At 55.3% G+C, this 24,624-nt stretch overlaps 1 protein-coding gene across 3 annotated transcripts in view; it reads right to left on the bottom strand.

Moving 5' to 3' along the window:
* PTPRU (protein tyrosine phosphatase receptor type U) overlaps nt 1–24,624 on the bottom strand; it is a 266,338-nt gene that overhangs the window by 115,469 nt on the left and 126,245 nt on the right. For all 3 annotated transcript variants that reach the window (XM_065421874.1, XM_065421875.1, XM_065421873.1), the window contains exons 4-8: nt 23,135–23,216; nt 21,419–21,534; nt 20,486–20,660; nt 17,560–17,853; nt 192–500 (exon numbers count right to left, since the gene is read on the bottom strand). In XM_065421874.1, coding sequence (XP_065277946.1) covers nt 192–500; nt 17,560–17,853; nt 20,486–20,660; nt 21,419–21,534; nt 23,135–23,216 — 976 coding nt within the window. The remainder of the gene's footprint in view (nt 1–191; nt 501–17,559; nt 17,854–20,485; nt 20,661–21,418; nt 21,535–23,134; nt 23,217–24,624) is intronic.

The raw sequence follows: 24,624 nt of genomic DNA, 5'->3' as shown, positions 1-24,624 counted from the left end.
TCCCCTGGACTGCCCCAGTCACCACACTCCCCAGCTGCATGGGCTGGCTCAGAGACCTTCTCTGCCCTTGGTGGCCTCTCTGGGTGCTCTCCTGCCCTGCCCCAAGCTGGAGCTTACCTGGTGCAGAGGCAGAAGGAGAGGCCGCCCTGCCACGGGCGACCCAGCGCACAGGGGCAGCAGCTGGCACTTACCATCCTCGTCCGTCTGGAATATCATCTCCTTCCCTTCCTTGCGCCCCTCGGGGTTGGAAAGGATGAGCTTCACGTGGACGTTCTTGTAGGGCAGCAGGTTCTTGATGGTGTAGCGGTGGACGTTGTGCTCCATCTTCATGCACTCCCGGAAGGTCTGGTTGTGGCTGGTGCCCACGAAGTAGCGGTAGCAGAGGGAGACCGTGTAGGTATGGCAACGCGTCAGGTTGTAGCCCAGCGGCTCCCACTGCAGCGTCAGCTGCCTGGACTGGATCTCAGAGAAGGCCAGGCCTTTGGGGGCCCTCATGGGATCTGGCAGGGAGAGAGGGAGAGAGGCGTGACACGAGGAAAACCATCCACCAGGAAGGGCAACGGGGCTAAATCTGCGGCAGGACCCAAAGGAAATGAATTGGGTGAACCTCAGCTTTGATCCTAGTGAACGCCGGGCCACGGGGCAGCCTAATTGCTCAGGAAGATCCAAGTCTAGCAAAGCAGAGGGCTCTGCGGGACCAGCAGAGCCTGGATCCTCATTGGCACTAAGGCCCCTTTACACCGCTCTGGGCAGCATAAAGGAGACAAAGCAGGTGTAAACGTAACTTACACCCATTTAAGGTCTCTTTACACTGCCACAGTAATGTAAAGGGCCTTAGTATAAACGAGAATCAGGCCCTAGATGAATAGCTAAAATAGATAAGAAAGAAAGAACTTGTGTGACGTGACTTTGGGCACATCACTTCACCTTTGAGTTTCCCCATCGGAAATGTGGGGATGCTCATCCTCCCCGGTCGTGAGTCTTTGCCATCCCCTCCCCTTGTGTTCCTCCAATGGAGGGGGACCAAGGAAGGCAGCTAAGCAGCCACTGGCTGTTCTGGCACTTCCGTCCCAGAAAATACCAGCAGCCAGGCTGTTCTCTTTGGGCCTGATTCTCCACTGCCCTGCACCCTGGGCTATCACTTACACCAGTGCAAAAGGAGCGTAACAAGCTGCCCGATCAGACCATTCATGCACTATGCTCACCCTGCGCTGGTGTAATGGCTGCACAGGGGGAAGGAGAATCAGGACCAGGATGCCCCTTGCAGACTGTATGGAAGTTCACTCAAGAGAACCAGTTCCCACTAGAGAATCCCAGTGCAACCTTCCAGACGGGAGAGAGGCAGGTGAGGCTAAACGTCAACTGCCCAGCCCAGCCCAACCAGACCCCAAAGCCCTCTGCAGGTCGTCCATCACTGGCCACGTTCCCTGGACCATATTATAGCAGGCATCTCAAGGGGGTTCACCATCTCCTACAGGCTCAGTCATCAAGGAGGACCATTTGACCATGCCCCACACAATCCCATTTGCAGAGAAGGTGAACCCTGTGGGGCATGGTGTCTTCCTCCTCCTCTTTTCTGGGGCTATGGTCCCCTGAAGATCTTCCACCCCAGCACCTGGGGGCTGTGTTCTTTCAGGAGGTCTAAGCCCGTCCCAGGGACTCACTGAGCGTGGCCGGGGGTGGGGAACGGAAGCACACAGACAAGGCTTTCCAGGCAGGCCCCAACCAATACCCGTAATAGGCCTGTGTGACCAGGGCCCTCGCCTTTCTATCAGGCTGGCGTCGGGCTCTCGAAAGGCCATAGACTCAGCAGAGTCATTGGGGAGAAGTTTAACCCGTTCTCACAACAGGCGTCAGTAGCAGATGTCTGATTTAATGAGGAGCCACGCTGCTTTGCCAACAGCAAGCACACAGGTTCTTTATCATAGCAGCGTAGAACCCCCCCTGGATCCCCCGCCCCCCTGGACTGGAAAGCGTTAATGTGGGCCTGAGAGGGACTTAGAGCCAGGCTTCAGTAGAGAGGAAGCCCAGCTGGGGAGGAGCTGGGTGGTGGTTATAAAGGCAGGAGGTTTAGCGCAGAAGGGGGCTGCGGGGAGAGAGGCTGCAGTCACTCTGGGGTTAGAGAGGAAGAAGCCCAGCGGGACAGCAAGGCCTGGGCTCCTCACCTGAATAGGGAAGGCTGGCGAGCAGCCAGGAGTGGCACAGAACAGCACTGGTGGGAGACCCTGGCAAACGGGCAGGGACTTGACCTCTCTGGAGCAAGCTCTGAGAGGCATTTAATTGAGAGGGGCGTAAGATCAACCCCACAGAGGGTGGAATTAGGTTGTTCTTTATACCTGTTTGCTGGGATTTTGTTAGGGGAGGGCCCTGAGAGTCCTGAAACAAGGGGGAAACAGCAGCAAGGAGTGGGACTGAGCAGACCTTGGCTGCTGGTTCCTGGGTCAGAACCCAGCATAGAGAGAGGGCCCGGGTTCCCCTACCAGTCACTGGTATGGTGGTGTGAGGCTGGAAAAGGGACAAGGACAAAGGAGAACCTTGAGAGAGGGGTGTGATGACCACAGGGCTCGGCGATGGGGCTGAAGACCTTTAGGTGAGGACATTTGGATTGTTGATTTGTTGGCCTCGGCTACTCCAGAAGGGGTGAACTAAATCACGACCTGGCCAGAGGGCTGAGTTATGGGAAGAGAGACCACCGCAGTGCCAGCACAACCATCAGCAAGAGGTGCCAGACAGGGAGAGAGCAGTTATGCCTTGCCTGGCCACAAGGAGGCGCTCCAGCAGTAACTAACTTCCTCCAACCAACAGGCGGGCGGGGACCGGACCTGCTCACTGCAGGCAGGGGACAGCTATTCCGTTACTGCAAAGGGCTTTGGAAGTCCACAGAGGCATCATATCCCAGAGCAAGGGAATTACTGTCCCGCTGTCAGTGGAAAGGCTCTCATGGAGGATTTCGATCTGGCCCTGTACGGTCTAGTTAACCGGCGCCTGGAATGCTAAAGTAACTGGTTAGTGACACCTGGAACCCAGTGCCTGGGAATCACCTTGATTCTGCCAGGACCGTCCTTGGTGCTGTGAGCCTCATTCGAGATACGACGACTCCTGAGCTGCGTTCTGCAGTCCACTCTGCCAGGACGCAGGGCGACGCGCGGACCTGTCTCAAGGAAGTTTTCCTACACACCGTCCCCCTGCCTCACGCTGCCATGAAGCCAACGTGCAGCACAAACCTCCCAGCGTCGCCCCGAGGAACAGGCTCGGCCTGGCAGACCGGCTCACGCATGGGGCGTTCATTGCGAATTGGATATTTCAAGCTACCCGTTTGGTTCTGAATTTACGGCCCAGACAAGGGCATTGCTATGCCTGCTGTATGTGCAGCATACCTAGCAAGAGTCCGTATGTGTCTATATAGACAGAGACAGTCCCTTTAAAATCCCACCTGTCCTGCAAGGGAAATCTGAGCCTGCCGGAGGAATTCCACTGGAGAAATGACTTACTGTAAGACAGGCAGGGAGACGTTTAAAGGGCAAGGACTGTCTAGAGACCAGAGAACGAATAAGAACTATGTCATCACTGCCTATCCCCCCTCCTCCTGGGGAAAGCCCAGGCTCCCTCTCCAGGAATCACGAAAGCAGCATGACGGGCAGAGGCAGCTGGATTATCGAAGACCCTCGAAGGAGCCAGGTGATGCTCATGTATTTATAGGGCACATTTGGGAGGCGTGATTTGCTGCCGTGACAAGACACAGTAGGGGCAGCGCATGATTCCAAGGATTAGAGCACGTCTGGCCGGTGACCGCCTAGACGGGCCCAAGGTCAAGTGCCTCTAAGCACCCTGGATATACAATAATCGCCCTGCGATGTGCCTCTGGGATGCTCCCACGGCTGCTCTGGAGTGGATTCTTCGGACAGATAAGGGAAGCAGCAGCAGTCTATCTCCTGGGCAGCATGGATGGGGCTGTGGGTCCTCTCCAGTCCTGCAATGGGGCAGCGGCAGCTCCCAATGTCGCTGCAACCTGGAACAGCAGGATTGCTGGGGGATTGAGTGGGCCACATTCCCAAGGGATTTCCCCAGGCAGGAATTTGGCCCGATCAGCGTTGCTGGTTGTTGTTATGGAACATGAACTTCCGCCGGTGAAATAGCCTCACCCCTGTTCCTCGGGCATCTGGATTTACTTCCCACCCAGCTCTATGACTACCAGAGCCCGGACCCAACCCAGGGCTCTGGGAGTCTGTAGGTATCGGAGCTACCCGGTGAGCCAAGCGGCAGTCTCCCCTGTCTCGGCTGAAAGTTGCTCTTTGCAGCTCAAATCATCAAGGGACTGGTGCCGAAACATGGCCAACTCATTTCAGGGGTGAGTGAGCCCCGAGCTGTATGGCAAGAGCCCGCAGAGGGCACAGGCCAGTGGGTAACCTCACTGTGCCACAGGCCTGTTTGGATCAGCTGAGAGCCTTGCCACTTCGCGGGGGGTGGGGGGTGCCAGGGGCCTCCTGGCGCGCAGAGCCTCTGAACAGCACCGATGAATTCCAGCTTTGCAGGGGAGACCTCATTAAAGTCACCCCAGGATCATTCCCAATAGGGCACCCACAGCAGCAAAGCCTCCATGGGGTGGAAACTTCTTGCCTGATCAAAGCCAGGCAGAGGAGCCTGCCCCATGGTGTTAATGAGCCCCGGGGAAGTGGAAACTCAGACGAGCAAGGAACAAGGCCTGCCTGTACCGCATGTCAGAGACAGCCATGCAGGGACCAGGGATGCTCCCTGGGGAGCCCAACAGGGAGCAGGTGAGTCACCTCCCCACACGGCCATTAATAGGAATGATGGGTAGCATTAGATAGAAGGGTGTTATCACCATCCTCATTCTCGAGGGCTGTGACTCATTCACCGCTCACTGTGGGAGCCGGCAAACACTGGCAGTTGCTCTGAGCGATCTCAATGCTCAAATTAGACTACGTGCAGTCACCGGAGAAATGTCGGGCTGGAAGGCACCTCGAGAGGTCGTCTAGTCCAGCCCCCAGCGCTGAGGCAGGATTAAGTATGGCTAGACCATGCCTGACAGGTGCTTGTCCAACCTGTTCTTAAAAACCTCCAAACCTTCCCAGGTAACCTGTTTCACTGCTTCACTATCCTTAGAGTTAGGAAGATTTTCCTAATATCCAACCTAAATCTCCCTTGCTGTAAACTCAGCTGATTCCTTCTCGTCCTACCCTCGGTGGCCATGGAGAACAATTCATCACCTTCCTTTTTATAACAGCCTTTAACATATTTGAAGACAGTTATCAGGTCCCCCCTCAGCCGTCTCTTCTCTAGACTTAACATGCCCAATTCTTTCAACTTCTCCTCATGGGTCAGGTTTTCTAAACCTCTCATCATCTTTGTTACTCTCCTCTGGACTCTAATTTAGCCACATCCTTCTTGAAATGCAGTGCCCAAAACAACACAGAACTCCAGCTGAGGCCTCCCTGGTGCCAAGCAGAGCGAAAAACTTAGCTCCTGTGTCTTACACATGATACTTCAGTTGATAGACCCCGGAACGACCTTTGCCTTTTTCGCAGCAGTATCACATTGTTGGCTCATGCTCAATTTGTGATCGACTCTGACCCCCAGATCCTTTTCAGCAGTGCGACCACCTAGCCAGCTATTCCCCACGTTGTCACTATGCATTTGATATTTTTCTTCCTAAATGTAGTACTTTGCCCTTGTCTTTACTGACTTTTTTCTTATTGGTTTCAGACCAATTCTCCAAGTTATCAAGATCATGTTGAATTCTAATCCTGTCCTCCAAAGTACTTGCGACCCCTCCCAGCTTGGAGTCACCTGCAGATTTTATAAGCATGCTCTCCACTCCATCATCCAAGTCGTTCATGAAAATACTGACTAGCACCGGACCCAGGACAGACCCGTGTGGGGCCCCACGTGACACGTCCTCCCTGTTTGACAGCGAACTGTTGATGACCTCTCTTCGAGTATGATTTGTCAACAAGTCGCGCTCCCCGCCATAGTCAGTAATAAGCCCTATTCAAAGGCATAAGCACGAAGGCTGGCATCCAGCTTGCCTCTGGGGATTGAGACGTGGAGCTAAGAGCATGCACCTCTACAACTTGAACCTACATCCTGCTAACAGGAACTGTACCTGGTTCATATCCTCTGAGGGTCAGGCACAAAGGGGGGATGTGTAACACACTGAACAGTGGGTGGTATAAGCCGGGGAGCCAGGGAATACATTTCTGCAAGCTCTATCCCTAAGATTTAAGTAAAAGGCACAACCTCCCCCAATGTTAATGCAACGTGAAGATTGCAAATTAAGCACTCATGAGTCAGATGATGCAAAATGTAAGGCTGACCCCATAACCTTAACTCTGCCCCTCTGTGCACCCACCCTACAACACAGCCTTTAACGTGGTGCTCATGTACTATTCGTTCATATTATATTTGATTGTTGATCTGCTATATTTCACATCTGAGACGCTCTACCTCTTCTCTATTCTCCTGCAATTCCTTCTACCACTTTTGATGAGCCCTGGCAGCCATGTGAATGAGCACTGGGAGTCTGTGGGGACACGGGGTTGTGCAGCTGCAGGCGAAACACAGCCCGAGTGAGACGCTGGGGGCTCAATTTCCAAACTGGGTGAGGTTTGTGTGTGTTTTCTCTAGAAAAACAACACAAAAAATGTCACCAAAAATTCAATTGTTCTTGAACCGTTACTGCAAGAAATTGGAGACTACGGGCCCGATTCTCATTTAAATTAAATTAGTGGAGATATCCTATCTCCTAGAACTGGAAGGGACCTTGAAAGGTCATTGAGTCCAGCCCCCTGCCTTCACTAGCAGGACCAAGTACTGCCCCAGATCCCTAAGTGGCCCCCTCAAGGATTGAACTCACAACCCTGGGTTTAGAAGGCCAATGCTCAAACCACTGAGCTATCCCTCCCCCCACTAAGGCTACTTTATACTGCACTAGACGTGCAGCGGGGCCTTAAAGTGAGTGTATAGAGCAGCCCAAATGAGACTCAGGTCTCCAACTCCGTCATTGAACAGTGAGACAGAAGGAAAAGTTCAACACAGACTTCACTACAGAGCTTCCCCTGATGCCTCCCTAATATATCTTCAATGCCACATCTAGGACAAGGACATTGCCTTTGAGGGATTATTTCTGCAGCGGCTGCCACATCTTCCCTAACCCATGAGTTTGCATCAAGAGAACGGCACTGCCCTGCTTCCGAAAGATGTTTGCTCTTGAGGTCAGTTACCCTCATTAACAAGGCAGGCTCCCAAGCCAGGCTAAACTCCCAGCCCGGGCAGTGCATTCGTCCTATCAAAGCTCTGACACCAAGGTCACCCTAAGGACCTGACCGATTTAAAGGAAGGGTCACCTCCGCTCTGCAAAGGCACTGGAGAAATTATAATCACCCCCAGAGCAGAGCTGCAGGTGAAACAAGCGGAAACCTTTCATCAGGACATTGAGGTCGGAGTCATCACATCACACTATGCTGCCACGCTGCGAGGGAACAGGACGACAAATCATTGTCCTGTCTCCCAGCCAAATGACAGCGGGTTTGTGGGGCTTCGGAGCTGGGGGCTTAAGGGAGGCATGAAGAGGAAAGCAGAGAGGCCCCTGTGACTCGTATCTCACATTGAGAACAAGTTGCCGCTCTGCTGGGCATGAGCCACTCCCAGTGCACCACCCTTAGCCCTCTCTGCCAGGAAAGCAGCACACAGCGCTGATGGAAAGCCAGGCTTTAAGCTTCAATCTCCTTTTTATTTCAGTGTATTCAAATGATCGGTGGGAAACAGACAGCCTGGCACCCCCAGGCCAATGTAAGCAGATTCCATGAGTGGTTTAGCGAGAGATCAGCTAACAAGGATGTCTGCAGGCATTAATAGTGCTGAATATATCCATACAATTAGTGCCAGCGCGGAGCCGCCTGGGTTTACAGTTGCTACTACAGCTGTATTACACGCAGGCGTTCCTGTACGAAGAGTGTCAATCATGGCTGGTGGCATGCAGCTGCGCTGGGAATCTCCCGTCGCTCCGGGGCTGCCTTAGGTAAAGGACGGGCAAGTGCACTCCATGAAATGACTCTGGGGCAAGTGGGTCTCGGAGGAGGCCCATTTTCCACCAGTGGCTTGGGCGAGTGGTTCCATGGGCTGCCAAGAGATGGACCGTGCTTAGCACGCAAAGTGCTTCGCAGAAAGGTTGGCGAATTACAGAAGAATCGGTACCTATCATTGAAATGCAGCCACCTCTGGGGTGGAATGCAGCAGCTGCTTCATCATCCACAGCAAGGCCAGTTTGGAGCAGGAAGTGCAGAACAATCCCACGTCCAGTGGGAAGGGCAGAGGGAATTCAGGCTGGTGGAATGCAATTAACTACGTGCTACGGGACACAGTTTGACACGAACCCTTCTAAACAGGGCCACGGTGTCGACAGTCATCACAAGGACCTGGGATTCTAGTGCGCCCAAGGCCCCGTTAGCAGCAGAACACGCTTTAACCGCGCTTGGACACTGGGTTCAGTACTACACGTTCAGACCCTGCAAACAGATCCGGACAAGCTGAGCATGTGCCTGGACAGATCCATCCGCAGCAACTCTCCTTGAGAGAGAAGCGCCACCGAATGAATCGCCTGCCCTGCTCCCTGCAGCCCCTGGCTGCTCCCATCTAGAGTCCTGACCTGGCCCCATCCTGCCAAGCCTGTGGGATCTGAAGGGGCACAGCCCAGGCCCAGGGAGAAAGGGCAGCTGCCCGATTAGCACATAGTAGCTAACCCCACAATCAGCGATGGAAGGAGGCGGTAAAGTGGGGAGCTTGCTGGCAGTCAAGGGAACATTCCTGACATTAGCCACTGCTGTGCAGCACCTAACGATGACTAACGAGGCATCCCGGCATTCGACGGGCAGCGGCAGGCTTGTCCTGTGCATTAGCTCAGGGGGGCCGGTTTGACACTCCCGGACAGCGATGGCTCGGCGGGGGGGGAGGTGCCGTCCGTGCCTGGCCCGGGCTGCGTTTACACTAGCCGAGGTGGGAAGGAGCTGATGGGAGGCTCTGGATCAGGCAGCTGAGAGGAAATCAAGAACGGGGTTTGCTCAAGAACGAGGAGCATATGGGTCATGCTGGCAGCATCTGAATGGATCCATTACAGCCGGGCTCCCTTGTGTATCTGCTGCGTAGGCCCCAAAGCTGGAGGGAGGAGAGACACCTGCACTATCAAGGCAGAATGGTAGCTGGGTCGCGTGGGGTCAGCTTAAATTTAGAGGCCACTGAGCTGGGGGGGGAATACAAACAATCCTGGACCATGCACTGATCAAGGCACTTGGCATCCCCTCAGTGAAGTGAGGGCAGCATCGCATGTGATGATAGGTGTCAGCCACCCCCATTCTCTGGCCCAGCCACACAAGGGACACGGGATCTGAGCCATCGCTGCGGTGGATTCTCTGTCCCTGGCAATGGTTAAGTCAAGGCTGGATGTTTCTCTCCCAGATCTCCTCTAGTTCAGTCAGGAATGAATGCAGGGCCGGCCCATGGCCTGTGTAACGCAGGAGGTCAGCCTAGGTGATCACAGTTGACCCTTCTGGCCTCAGAATCTATTAATCTCTGCCTCTCGCGGTCCGTGAGAGACTCCCAGAGAGATGAAGCTAGTGACCCTTGGAAGAGAGGTGCCCATGCTTAGTCTGACAATTGTTTGGCCAGAACTCAGGAAGCCAACACTGGACCCTACAGATCTAGCAAACCCCTGTCTGACCTCCACTCCCACCCCCTCCTGAGCAAAATAACCCACAGCTACCCCGCCCCCATGGCACGACCCTGGCCGCCTCCCAGACAGGTCTTGGGGCAGGACGTGGCGTGACACTGCTGGGCCGTCTCCTCTGGCCCACCACTGCCTGTCCTCACGTCACAAGAGCAGCAGATCTGGACACCACTGACCAGCGAGTGCCATTGTCAAGGCTTGAAGCAGCAGCTGCAGGTGACGAGAAAGCACTGAGCTGGGTGAGAGGCTTTCGGGTCGCACTGGGAGTCGGCTAGCCCAGGTGATCGGCACCTGGGTCTGAGCGCCCGGGCTAGCCTGGCCCAGTTATGAACAGCCCCAGGGTGGGCCCCCAGAAGCCCTAGGGACACACACAGGTCGAGGGCTTTGCAGTGTCCCTAGGTGCCGCGCTCCCCTGTGTGTCGCCAGGGCTCCCGGGGGCACATCCCACAGTTCTCTGGGCCACCGTGAGCTGAGCTGCTCTAGGATCCTTTCCCAAGGAATTGTGGGGGAACTTATCTGTCCATCCGGGCACACGGGGGGAATTGTGGGAAGGCACTGGAGGCCTTTCAGCCCTTGAGAGGTTTAGCCTGTGTCCACACTGCAAAACAGGCAGGTTATCAGCCTGAGTGGAAACAGAGCCCAGGATTTAGCCTACAGCCCAGGACGGGCCAGCTAGCCCAGGCTGAAAGCACCACTAACCTCAGTGAGAGGAGTTTGTGTGTGGACAGCAGGGGGGCTACAGGGTAACACCGAAGTGTGAACCTGCTGGGCTACTCTGCAGTGAAGACCGACTGTTAGAGAGGGTGGATGGGCGACTTCCCCTCTGCTCCCTGCCTGCTCCCCTGAGCAGCTCCCCATGACCACACTCTTACCCACCTGCACAGTCACTAACCACCTGGGGCGGGGAGGGAACTTCCCCGGTGGGCAGGTTATTCCATAACTGTCTCTGGTGGGGTTTCTTCCAGCTGCCTCTGAAGCATGCCCTCCAGGGCTACTGCACGTGCCTAGCTGGAGCCTGCTCTGACCCAATGGGGCGTCTCCAAAGCCGCCTTGGATACGTCCGAGTCGTCTAGGCGGCTTTGAAAGTCCCAGCTGTAACGGTGATTATTCCATAGACCCAAAGAGTGGTTCACAAGAGAAAAACATGCCAGGGCCCTAGCCAAAAAGAGAGGGAAAGCAGTCATGATCCCTCAGGAAGCCAGGCCATGACCCTCCAAGCTGAGAATCCACGGAGCAGGGCTTTCCATGTGTGGCCTACATTACCAAGGTGCACCTCTGTGTCCCCCACTAGTGGCTGGTCCACAAAAACAGTAGATAAGTCGACTACAGCTAGCAGATGTAGTCCTTTACCTCCAGCTCTTGGTTTCAGAATGAGAAATCCAGGTTCAGGGCCTGCTGATGGGACTTGTCCCAGTTGGGGATTTTCTGAGTCTCTGTATCGCAGGGTGACCGGCACTTTATGGGGTGAGGGGATCAACCCCACACACTTCGCTTGCCTCCCCAGGTGGAGAAAATGACCAACGTTGCACGCCACATGGGGCATGTGACTAAACTAGCCCTTCTGGGGCGGAGATAAGACAGAAGCCCCTGGAGAGCTGGAGTGAAGGGAAAACTCTAATAGAAGGCTGGGACTTACTGCAGGAGCCTCCAATGAGCCCAGGAGGGGCTGAGGAGAGAAGATGGACCCTCAGGGAGGAGGGGCTGGGGCCAGCCTGAGACCGGCGTGGAAGACGTTGAGTTTTGGGCCTATTTTGGACTTGGTTGTTCTGCAAGGGGCAGACATTTCCTTTAATGACTTAGCCAGAGGCCAGCAATCAAACCAGGTCAGGGGAGGGGAAACTGAGGCAGCGGCTAGCTTGCACCCAGAGTAGGCAGTTCAGGGCGTGATTAGAGTTTGGGGTGAAGGTCAGTGCCAGCAAGTTAAAGAAGTATGGATAGGATGAATGGACTGTAAGGTGGATAGAAAGCTGGCTAGATTGTCGGGCTCAACGGGTAGTGATCAACGGCTCGATGTCTAGTTGGCAGCCGGTATCAAACGGAGTGCCCCAAGGGTCGGACCTAGGGCCAGTTTTGTTCATTATCTTTATCAATGACCTGGATGATGGGATGGATTGCACCCTCAGCAAATTCACAGATGACACTAAGCTGGGGGGAGAGGTAGATACGTTGGAGGGTAGAGACAGGGTCCAGAGTGACCTAGACAAATTGGAGGATTGGGCCAAAAGAAATCTGAGGAGGTTCAACAAGGACAAGTGCAGAGTCCTGCACTTAGGAAGGAAGAATCCCATGCACAGCTACAGACTGGGGACCAACTGGCTAAGCAGCAGTTCTACAGAAAAGGACATGGGGATTACAGTGGATGAGAAGCTGGATATGAGTCAGCAGTGTGCCTTCATTGCCAAGAAGGCCAACGGCATATTGGGCTGTATTAGTAGGGGCATTGCCAGCAGATCGAGGGAAGTGATTATTCCCCTCTATTTGGCACTGGTGAGGCCACACCTGGAGTATTGCATCCGGTTTTGGTCCCTCCACTACAGGAGGGATGTGGACAAATTGGAGAGAGTCCAATGGAGGGCAATGAAAATGATCAGGGGGCTGGGGCACATGACTTATGAGGAGAAGCTGAGGGAACTGGGGTTATTTAGTCTGGAGAAGAGAAGAAAGAGGGGGGATTTGATAGCAGCCTTCAACTACCTGAAGGGGGGTTCCAACGAGGATGGAGCTCGGCTGTTCTCAGTGGTGGCAGATGACAGAACAAGGAGTAATGGTCTCAAGTTGCAGTGGGGGAGGTCTAGGTTGGATATTAGGAAACACTATTTCACTAGGAGGGTGGTGAAGCACTGGAATGGGTTACCTAGGGAGGTGGTGGAATCTCCATCCTTAGAGGTCTTTAGGGCCTGGCTTGTCAAAGCCCTGGCTGAGATGGTTTAGTTGGTGTTGGTCCTGCTCTGAGCAGGGGGTTGGACTAGATGACCTCCTGAGGTCTCTTCCAACCCTGATATTCTATGATTCTTACATCTTCCATGTGCGCTCACCTAAGGTATAGGTATGTAACATCAGCGAACCATTTTCTTTGGGGCCTGAAGTCAGCAGCAACTGAGCCTCCTTCATAACCCCCCGTCCCCGTGCGCGCGGAGACGTGACAAGGACGCCTACAACATCGCTTTGTAAATAACATTCAGGATCTGCCAGCTCAAAAACAAGCTCATTCCCAGAAAGGTTAAGTGCTCCCATTACTTCCCCAGCGCAAGGAGCCCGAGCGTTCATGTGTGTTTAATTTATAGGCTCCAGTTCACCTCAACCGACAGAGGGTGGAGGTATGGGGGGGAATGGAACAAACCTGGAGAACACGGTCCGTGCCTCCCTCGTTGTCAGCCTGCAATCGCTTCCCAACAAACGGCTGCTATGGATCATCTCGTAAAAGCAGCTATTTCAAGGGGACCAGACATGCAACAGTCGTGTTCCTCCTTAATGTCAGCTTGTTCCCTTTGACTTTGTTCAATTACTGAGCAGTTGAATCCCCAGCACACCAAGGAAGTCTGTTGCCATGGAGTGTCTGAAACGCCAGCCCTAGAACACCTCCTGTCGTCTGTGACCTCATGCAACCCGCTGTCAAGGCAACCAACAGGGGGGAGGTCTTTAAAACAAGGGCCGCCTCCTTCTGAATGCTCCCATGGGGCAGAAGCATTTTCCCCCTCGCTGACTGTGAAACCCAGGGGGGAATGGGTTTCGGAGCCACCACCCGGCAGAGCTCCTGTTGTTGAAGAGGTATCACTTGTGACATCATCTGTACGTGGGAAGCTGAAGTCAATCCAGGCCTTGCAATGCTGGGTCACACCACTGCTCCATATGCTCCGATATCCTGCCTCTGGCTGCAACCCATAGCTGATGTTGCAGAGGAAGGCAAAAGAAAGCAGCCCCCCTGGGGGTCAAGAGACCCGGGGGGGGAGGGGTCCTATTCTCAGCTCTGCCACTGACTCACTGCATAACCTTGGTCATGTCACTCAACTTCTTAGTGCTACTGTTTATCCTATCTGTGGAAGAATGAGCTGCATAATCAGAGATGGGCCAGAGCAGAAGGACGGTGCTACCGAAGAGTACAGTTCTTTATTTCTCAACAAGCACAGTACACAGTGTTGTCATCGGTCACACAATTAGGCAGCCCGTTCCGAAACACAGCCACCCGGGCCATTCCGAAACACAGCCATCCAGATTTTCTCCTGCTTCAAAATGGGGTTCGCCATCAGAGCAAATCTTTTGATGAATTTGTAAGCAAATGTTATAAAACCCGCAGTCTGCTTAAAACCAAGCACAGGAGAATGAAGGGAGCTTCCCCCACGTTTCCAGCCTGAAAGTCAGAGAAACGGGCACATCGCCTCCGGGCAAGGGAGTCGCCCACCCTCATTTTTACACAGCTGACGCCTGTGCAGCTGACCTTCCTCCCGCAAGCTGGACTGAAAGGACTGGAGAATGTCCCCACTTGCATCTTCATGGCCAACCCACCATCGTCAGGTCAATCATGGCCCAGTGATGCCTGCACCGGTGGTATCGTTTCAAAAGCAAGCCCAGATCTCCTCCCAGGGCTGTGTCTGAGACACAAAGCCAACCTTCCTCTCCACCGGGTTGCAGGAAGTTTGGGGAGGTTCTGATCCAAGTCGGGGTCGGGCTCAGTCCCATCTGGAGGCTTCTTTGTGTCACCCATCTCTAAGGAGCGGTGCTCGACACAGATTGTGCTTCCCGTTATAGGGAGTTCACCGATCCACACTGCCTCTGTATCAAGTGTCCTGCGGGCAGCTGCTGGGTGCCGTTCTTACTAACCCACTGACGATCAATGCCCCTGGGTCTGGATCAGCCCTGTACATTTGCTGTGCTTTAAGGTTCAGACCTACCCAGTGCACCCCGCCAGCCTTTAACGAGTCTGATTAGAGTGCAGGCTTCGTTAGCAAGCTCTCTCGCGGCACGTGTTTGTTCACTAGGTCTGCTGAGCTACCAGCCAGGCAAGCGAGCTCCCTGCATTTGATCTCGGATCAAGGAGACGGAGAGGGTCAGGGCCGGGGGACTGTTTGCTAACGAAGTCTGGGCCTCTGCCAGGCGAGGGGGAGGAAATCCCAGCCTGGATGCTGGTGCTGCCCTGGAACAAATTCAGGCTGGTCTCTGCCGCTGCAATCCAGCGAATTCTGCGCCAGTCAGCGAGGGACTGGAGTCACGCTCCTCCAATGACAACCCAGCCAACCCTCATGAAAGGCTCACCGTGAAGGAACAATACAATAGACCCAATGCCGCAGGATGCCGTTGCTCAAAAGCCAATTAGCGGCAGATCTGTGGCAGCTGAAGGCAGCTGCCCTTTGAAGTTCTGCGAGCACATGCAGCCAACGGGTCCTGGACTTGCACTGCCAGCGATTCCCACCCGGAGGGCGCGGTGCAGTCTGGAGCTTGAGAAGGCAACGGCCTCAGGAAGCATCTGCTGACGCAGCCTGTCCGTCGCAATGATCTCAAGGGACCCTTTAGGGTTGCCAACTTCGTAATATATAAAAACCAGACACTCCAGGGGCCCTGCCCCTGCCCCCCCCCAGACCCCAGGCCTCACCTCTGCCCTGCCTCTTCCCCCGAGGCCCCCCCATTCACTCCTCTTTTCCCCTCCCCCTGTCGCTCGCTGCTCTTCCCCTCTCCCTGCCCCCCTGCATGGGTTGGGAGGGACTCACCTGTGGAGCCGCCACCCGACGCAGGTAGGAGGCGGCCCCAGATGAGTAGGGGCTGGCACCTCCCGCCTGCAGTATCCAGACATTGGGTGTCCAGTCAGTAGATCTGACCGGACATCATCATCAGGTCCCCTTTTTGAAAACCGGACAGCTGGCCACCCTTGTGATGGAACATGTTTCCACAGGGTTGGAGTCCCGGTCAGCTAGAAGCCGCCACTTGAGGAAGGATGGGGTTGTGGTTAAAGCACCACTCTACAACTCTGGTGCTCTGGGCTAGCTCTGCCACAGACTTCCTGCATCTGACTCTAGGCAAGTCACTTACACTGGGGTGTTGGGGGAGGTGAGAGGCGCTCACAGGCTGTGATGATGGGGCTATATAAGCACCATCTAGCAAGTGTTCATTGTTATTTGCTGTGCACCGGCCACGTACATCAGCCACACGGTGTCTAAGGATGGGATCCTGCTCCACATCTCCACCCGGAGAGCCGCTGGGCGACCCCAGTGCCTATGGAAGTCAGTGAAGGTGTCCTTTATCCGCAACACCTCATTTTGTTGGGGCTGGAAAGATTGCGAGACTTTTCTGGGGCTCCTTCTCTTCACGTCCCCGCCAGAAAGAAGGTGGAAGCAGGAAGGTCTCACAGGATGAAGGCACCCAAATGTTGCCAGACCTCAGAAAAGCTCCCAACTCCCTTGGGCTTCTTGTTAGCTCATCTCCCCCCACCCACCAGTATGGTCCCATCTCTCAGCCAGCAAGCTCTTTGGGGCGGGGCTGCTCATTTGGTATGTGCCTAGAGCAGTGGGGCCACGAGCTAGCTGAAGACCCTCTGTGCTTCCTTTGTCCCCCGCCCAGCCCAGAAAGCCGCCCCAGCCCCAGCGCTTTGCTCACACAAGGTCCTCCCCTGCCTCTTAACCCACTCGGCACCTTCGCGACTGCTCTACCAACCTGCCTCTAAGAAACAGCTCCTCCGGAGCTGAGTTATGGCGGGTGCGAAACCTCATTGTTCTGGGCTGTTATTAATCCTCCCGCTGCCAGCGAGCTCTGACTGTTGCTTTACCCAGTTGCTGAAGCAACAATCATTTGTCAGTTTACTGCGGCCCCTGTGAGTGTATTAAACAGTAAATCCAGGCTGCAGAGCCGGCTCCTGTGCCAGGAGGGTTTTCTTTGGGGCGCTTCGATTTTCTTTCAGCCTGGGTTGGTGGTTAATACCTGTCTGATTGCAAACCGATAACGCCATAACAAGAGCTGCAAAGACTTCACCGTAGGAAACAGTCAAGGACATAGGGCCCTTGGCCACAACTTCTCAGCTTTAACGAACACGGGAAGGTTAAGTGGATTGCCTGAGGTCACTTAGGGAGTCAGTGGTAGAGCTGGGAAACAAACCCAGGAGTCCTGAACTCCCCATCCCCAGCTCTAACTACTAGACCCCACTCCCTTCTTAGAGCTGGGAACACAACCCAGGAGTCCTGACCCCCAGTCTCCTGCTCTAACTACTAGACCCCACTCCCTTCTTAGAGCTGGGAACACAACCCAGGAGTCCTGACCCCCAGTCTCCTGCTCTAACTACTAGACCCCGCTCCCTTCTTAGAGCTGGGAACACAACCCAGGAGTCCTGCTCTTCCATTTCCTCCTGTAATCACTAGACCACATCCCCGTTCCTAGGCTTTGTGTGAAGTAAAAAGCAGGGCCCCGTCCTGCCCCTCCACCCCCACATGGACACTCATTCCAGTATAAGAGGGGCCTTTTTCCAGTTGAGCTTACGCCGCTTTGGAAGTGGTTTAAACTTACCGGAATAAGACTGGCCGCATGGGGAGTTATCCGGGTGTAACTACAGTGGTTTAACTACCCTTCTACCAGTGTAGACAAGCCCCAAAATACCAATGGCGAGCGGGACGGGAGGGGGCAGTTCAGGGCCGCTGGATGACTAGGAAAAGCACAATGTCCTGGGAAACATCCCCTCCATATCCCTGACCAGGACTTTGGAAGAACCAAAGAGACCGTCACCAGTCCAGAAAATATTGTGCCCAGGTTTTACACCGCACCCAATGGATACCCATGCAGATCCTTGTCAATCAAGGGCCAGCCAATAGCCTGGGGCCTCCCGCGTTAAGGAGGGTACCTACCTGCGCATTTGGTCCTGCTTATGAGGGGCGGCCCCGGCTTGCCAGTCCCTCCGTCCCCCGGCCGCGTGAGCAGCACGCTGATCTCGTACTCCGTGTCGGGATCCAGGTGCCACAGCTTGTAGGTCTGCATGTTGACGGCGTGGACCTCCGACCAGGGCCCCGAGGTCATGCGGTACTCGATCTCCTTGCGCACAATGGGGCCGTCACCGATGATGGAGTTGGTGTTGAGCTGGATGATCAGGTAGGTGGAGCCTGCTCGGAGCAGCTGGGGGGGAGCGATGGGCGTGGGGGGCTCTGGAGAAAGATAATGGGGGGAGGGGGTGAATGGAATGTTCCCCTTCTGCTTTACTGATGCTTGTACCCTGGAGAGCCACTGCACAGCTAGTGGTTTGAAGTGCTGTCCTAGGACTCAGGAAACCCAGGTGCAGTTCCCTGATCTACCACCAACTCCCTGTGTGTCCTTGATACAACCACTTAGCCTCGCCGTGCCTCAGTGCCCCATTTGTAACAAGGGGATAATAATCATTTCTCCCACCTTCAGTCTGTCTCATCTATTCAGACTGGAAGCTCTTTGGACCAAGAAGCACCTACTGCCATGTGTGTACCCGAGCACAACGGGGAGCTGATCTCTAGTGCTGCCGGAACACAAAGAGGGACTAAATTAACATTCAGACTTTCTTCTTTACCATTTAGCTCAAAGGACCCTGGCATAATAAGGATGCCGGCTCCAATTCGGTTCTAAGAGCAGCCGCTCTGCCTTCACTCCGGATTCACTCTGTGGTAAACAAGAGCAGAACCTGGCCCATTGCTAGCAATCCTGATGGTTGCAAATTTCTCCTCGTAGGCAAGTCTACTCCGTCATCGTCTTTGGTGTGTGGCAGCAGCGTAAGTGAGATCAGGGGATTTATACTGCTGGAACCGAGAGCACAATTCGGTCCTGCACACAGCAGCACTCTTTAGAATTCACACCTACAAATAAAGCAGTCACGAATGCATAAGCGCGTGCACACACACACACACACACACACACACACGCTCCTCCGAGGTTTAACAGCACAGGCAGCAGCAAGGTCTCATGTGACCAGAACTTCATTGTGTTTTTTTTTACAAAATATGCTTCCAAGCAGTTGCCATGGAGCTGTGAAATTCTGTCATCAATAATTAATGCTTCACCACAACCGTCAAAATAAACGAACCCAGTACATTTGGAGGATGCATTCTTCTGCCTCCTTTTTAATTGTCTGTGTTCGCTGACTCGCAAAAGCCAGTCAGTGAGAATTAGTGAGGTCCCACTGTGCTAAGCAAAAAACTCCTTCCTCCCACTGGGTATTGAGAGATGGCACAATTAGCCTGTGGAACCTATTGCTACTACATAGCATTGAGGCAGGATTTTAAAAGGGACTGGACCTGTATCCAGATAGCAAGGCAATCAGTTATAATAATTAGGGGTCTATCAAATTCACACCCATGAAAATCGCATCATGGACTATGAAATATGGTCTCCCCCATTAAATATGGTCTCCGGCCACCCAGCTCTGAACGCAGAGTGGAGAACGGCATGGTACTGCCACCCTTACTTCTGTGCTGCTGCTGGCGGAAGCACTGCCTTCAGAGCTGGGCGCCCAGCCAGCAGCTGCTGCTCTCCCGCCGCCAGCTTCAGGCAACGCCAGCAGCAGTGGAGAAGTAAGGATGGCAATACCACAAGCCGCCTACAATAAAATCACACATTTTTCACAGGTTGGTCACAGCATACATAACATCCACTAAATTTGCTATGTATGCAGTGACCAACCAGCAAAAAAGGTGTGATTTCTCCGCGGTTTAAGAAGACCCCTAATAATAATACAAATTTAACAAATAACTAAGAGTTCGTGCTTAAGGGCATAAGCTAACTCTACCTCTAGAGGTTAGGGGGAAAAACCTCAGGAAGCAGGTTATCTCACAACGGCCTATCGCAGGGTTTCTTGTACCTGCCTCTGAAGCAGCTGCTGCTGGCCACTGTCAGAGACAGGACACTGGGCTAGATAGATGTTGGGCCCGATTCAATCTGGCAGTTCCTATGTTCCTAAGTCCTTACATCCCCCTTGATTTGTGTCGAGCTAACAGCACATGACGCAATACACAAGGCCACACAGTACTGGAGTGCACTGCTGAACAGCTGCAGTGCTCCACCCCAGAGGCAGACGCATGTCAGTGGTGGGTAGGGAGAAGAGATGCATATAACGTGTTCCAGTGCCCAGTCAAATCAAGGAAAGGCTCCTATTGACTTGACTGGGTTCATACAGCTCCAGCAGGTTGGGATCCTTCAGGATGAAGCACTATCTCACTCTACATCAGTGAGAAGCCCTGAGCAAAGGGAAGGTCATTAGCATAGAATTAGAATACAGTGGACCAAAATCAACCCCCTGGGAAGTTGTCAGCAAGACACCTCAGACCTGGTTTCAGAAGTGCCAAGTCCCACTGACTGCCCCTGGATTTGCAGGTGCTCGGTGCCTCGGAAAAGCAGGCCTTGAGACCCGGGAAACGGAAGGGCCCAGAGTCAGCTGCCGCTTCTGAGAATGTTGGCTCGAGTTTGTGCCAAGCAGTCCGGGATGAATCCCAGAGAGAAGCAGGCAGGCCACGTCCACACTGCGAACAGGTCATGGTAACTCCCACAGGTTAGCTAACACCACGTCAGACATGATTGTGCCCTGCATGTAGACAAGGACAGTAATGTGGTGGCCATAGTTAACCCTGGCCGGGGAGCAGAGCAGAGGGTCCACCATAATCAGCGAATACCTTTTAAACGTGACTTGGCCTGTCACGTTTAGCATCCTGTTAGTTAACGGCCTGAGTTCACATGACAGCTTTGTAACACGCTTTGTGACACGCTTTGAGTTCCTCCGCTCCAGGCCCCTCCTCGAGTGTCAACAAGCGTCACCCTCACCTTTCACAATCAGCTCGGCAAAGTTGGAGACGCCGGAGCCCCGCACGGACTGGCTGACGCAGCGGTAAAGATCCTGCTCCCCCTTGGAGACCTCGTCCAGCTGGAAGGTAGCCAGGAACCTTCTATGGCTGATGTGCTTCACTGAGGCGGCTGGGGCGACGGCTCCGTTCTGCCTCTGCCGGCCAGAGAGAGAGGACGTTGGGGGGATCCAGCCCTCCTGTGCTTGCTCCCCACCGCTGCCCAGGCAGGAGGGGTGATCCCCTCTGGGTCTGACGGAGCATCCTGTTTCTCCCCACTGGCTTCTCCCTGAAAGCCTCACCTGCTGAGCCATCCAGAGCCCTCTCAGGGCTGCTCCCTGCACAGCCACAGGGGTCGCTGGGGAGCAGCTCGGGGCATCGCTCCGGGTGGGAGCGCGCTGCCCCCCCCCCCGAAGGAACAGCTGGGAATGGCACTGCAGCACCACCAATGCGGTGTCCTGCAGGGGAAGGGGCGTGGATATGGGCCTGGGACTATATCGGCCCACATCTCCCACTCCTACCTGGGGGTCCAGTCCCGGTCGCAAAGGGCGCTTTGCCTGGGAGAGGGCGGCAGGCTGGGCCTCTGAGGAAGGGCTGGTTACGGGCAGGGGGCTCGCCCTCATCTGTAGTTTTTGATCTTTCAATGGGATTTCCATGGCAAATAGGGGGAGGGCCCCCCACCCCCGTCCCTCACTGTTCACTTCCTTCCCCCTCCCTGTGCTCCAGAGTGGAGCGTGCAGCCCTGCCCCCCGAGTGCTGAGCCAGTCACAGCCCCACAGCCCTCAGTCCAGGGCACCGTGCGGCAGTGAGGTAGGGAACAAGCCGACTCCATCTCAGGGAGTTCCGGGGGGTGTGGTGGAGCCAGCAAAAGGCTCTACGCTGGCAGAGCAGACCCCCACCCCCACCCCTCAGTTACCTGCATGAGGAACCTCTCCGCCTCCAACGCCTTCCCGGCTGCCACGCACTGGAAGGTGGCGTTCTGCCCGGCGTTGACCTCCACATCGCCCAGGCGGGAGAAATGAGGCGCTTTGGCTGCCAGAACACAGGGGTAAATAGTCACACAGGAATCCAGGCACTTGGGCTACTCTGCAGCTACCTGCCAGTACCTTCCCTCTCCCCAGCGAGCTCCCCAACGCACCCACGAAACAAGGTGCTGGCTCCCAGGAGCACAAAGCCACACCAGGCTCCGGGTCTGCAGCTGGACTATGGCGACAGAGTGTGCTGCTTTCCTGCTCCAGGTTAATGGCTTTACCAGGAGCTGGACCATTTAATAATCAATATTAATTAGCTAAGGGCCTGAATCAAAGAACCCAATATTCAGATCCAAACTCTGTGGCTCCCTCCTCCACCATTTGGATAGGTTAGGAGTAATCAATGCTCATGCTTCAGGACTTCATTTCTTTTGGGGGGGCAGGAAGGAATTTTCTCCCATAGCTGCAATGTGGCCCAAACAGCCAAGTGCTTTGTGGGAGGGACAGATGACCATCAGACACAGACTGCTGGACTCAATGGAGCGAGGTCTGCAGCCTGGATATACAAATCCTCACTGCTAATATTCTATGGTGCAACCACTCCAGAGTATACAAACCACAGCTGAAAGGGCCGTAGGGAAGGCAACGTAGCCGTGGAAACTTAAGGCATGGAGGAGATTGCAGGGGACCCTGTGACATCATAAGCTCAGCTGCAAGTCGGGAGCCAGTACAGTCCGGTAGCCTTGAAATCCCACCTGCCATGCAGGGGTTTCCCATTGGATGGCACTGATTCCCTGCAGAGCCCTCCCTCCCTGCAGGGACGGCACCAGGGCTGGGAGAAGCAGGGGTTGAACCCCCAACCCACACTGGAACTGTCTGGCTTTGCAGGGCCACCATTTAGCGAGGGGGCCCAGGTGCACATTCCGCTCCATTGCCTCATCCTGTCTGCGAGGTGTTAGCTCCCTTCCCCAGCGGCCAGCCCCCGTTAACATGTCCCTTTCTCCCCACTGGAGCTGTCCCTGTTAAAGGGGACATGTCGGCCTGGCAATTAGCCTGCGTTCTCCCAGAAGGAGGAGCAGAGCTGGGATTTGTGTCCCGTAGATGTAGAGACTCATCGGGGGAGATTCAGCCATTCCCCTGCAGTGTCAAGAGTCCCAATGCTGCCAGCTCCGGAGCTCAAGGCCTGGGAACTCCACAGTGAGATAAATATCTCAGCCTTGCTGATCACATCCGCCCCACTGGGCATCCACCCAGCACTCTGCCCAGCATGCATGGGGCTCAGTGTGACCAAGCAGCCCTGCCAGGCACTAGTCACTAGGCTGCTCTCCCACCTGGCGCTGCCCAGCGCTAGCCACTAGCCAGTGGTTCCCACCCCGAGGGTTCCTGCTTTTCTGGCTAGGAGGAGGCTGCCCACCCTCCTTGCTGACGCCCACCATGTCCCTTCCCCCGCGACAGCTGCTCCTGGAGCATCCCCCTTTGGCCCTGCTCCGACAGCGGGTCGTTAATGCTGGCGGGGCGGCAGCCAGTTCACAGAGTCCTCCCAAATGGCTCATTAGCGGGACACATCACTGGCAGTGTGAGGGCTCCGATGACAGCACGGCGGGCCGGGCCGCTGGCCCCTGTCAGGAAGGAGGCCGCAGCCGGGGAGCTGCGATACTCACAGCACGGATAATTCAAGAGCAAGATGTCGTCCAAGCCGAGGTATCCTCTGCGCTCGCCAGAGATCACCGCCTCGAACAGGACCTGGGGGCAATCAGACACACGCCTGTCACTGAGGTGATCCGCTGCCCCCGGCCATGGGCAAGGTCACACTCATAGGGGAAGGGCCTGGAGACGAGCAGAGTTGAGCCCAAGCCCGGGGGGGGAGCAGCATCTTAATCCTGGAGCTGGCCTTATCTTAACAGGCTGGTCCAAATCTCTGCAGCCGACTGCCCCGAACTCTGGGGCTCTGGAGCCAGATTCGGATTCTGCAGCCTGGGTCCATGGCTTGGCTTGGATCAAACCATTACCAAAAGGAAACTAGATGAATGTTCATTTTAATAGTTCTTCACGTCGGTGCTGCCCACCGCCGCCTCCCGGGCACCTGCTACCATGGGAAGCCGAGGAGCCGAAATATAGAGGGGGGCTCACTCTCCTGGTACAGCCAGCCTGGCTGGCAGCTAGACATGCCAGCCCCCTGAGCACAGAGCGCTCCCACGAGACCCCCCTTCATGGCACTAAGCAGCTCAGACAGACACCACGTCAGTGCTTCTCAAGACTGGAGCTTGGGGGCGGGCAGGAAAGGGGCACACTTCACTGGCTGGGCAGCAGCATCGCTTGGGGGCAGGATTGGGATGGCACAGGGTTACAAGCTGGGAGCGAGGGGCATCGGCAGAACTAGGCAGAGGGGTGGGGGGCCCAGGGCTGAAATAGCCTGGGGGGCTGTGGGTTGGGATTGAGGGGTACCGGCATGATGGGGGCCCAGGGCTGGAATAGCCAGGGGGGCTGTGGGTTGGGATTGAGGGGTATCGGCGCGATGGGGGGCCCAGGGCTGGAATAGCCAGGGGGGCTGTGGGTTGGGATTGAGGGGTACCGGCGCGATGGGGGGCCCAGGGCTGGAATAGCCAGGCGGGCTGTGGGTTGGGATTGAGGGGTACCGGCGTGATGGGGGGCCCAGGGCTGGAATAACAAGGCGGTTGGGGGTTGGGATTGAGGGGTACCGGCGCGATGGGGGGCCCAGGGCTGGAATAGCCAGGGGGGCTGTGGGTTGGGATTGAGGGGTACCGGCGCGATGAGAGGCCCAGGGCTGGAATAGCCAGAGGGGCTGTGGGTTGGGATAGAGGGGTACCGGCGCAATGGGGGACCCAGGGCTGGAATAGCCAGGGGGGCTGTGGGTTGGGATTGAGGGGTACCGGCGTGATGGGGGGCCCAGGGCTGGAATAGCCAGGCGGGCTGTGGGTTGGGATTGAGGGGTACCGGCGCGATGGGGGGCCCAGGGCTGGAATAACAAGGCGGTTGGGGGTTGGGATTGAGGGGTACCGGCGCGATGGGGGGCCCAGGGCTGGAATAGCCAGGGGGGCTGTGGGTTGGGATTGAGGGGTACCGGCGCGATGAGAGGCCCAGGGCTGGAATAGCCAGAGGGGCTGTGGGTTGGGATAGAGGGGTACCGGCG

The sequence above is a fragment of the Emys orbicularis genome, chromosome 23 (genome assembly GCF_028017835.1).
Source record: "Emys orbicularis isolate rEmyOrb1 chromosome 23, rEmyOrb1.hap1, whole genome shotgun sequence".
Lineage (NCBI taxonomy): Eukaryota > Metazoa > Chordata > Testudines > Emydidae > Emys > Emys orbicularis.
Note: the sequence above shows the minus strand (reverse complement) of the source record. Positions and strands in the feature narration are given on the sequence as shown.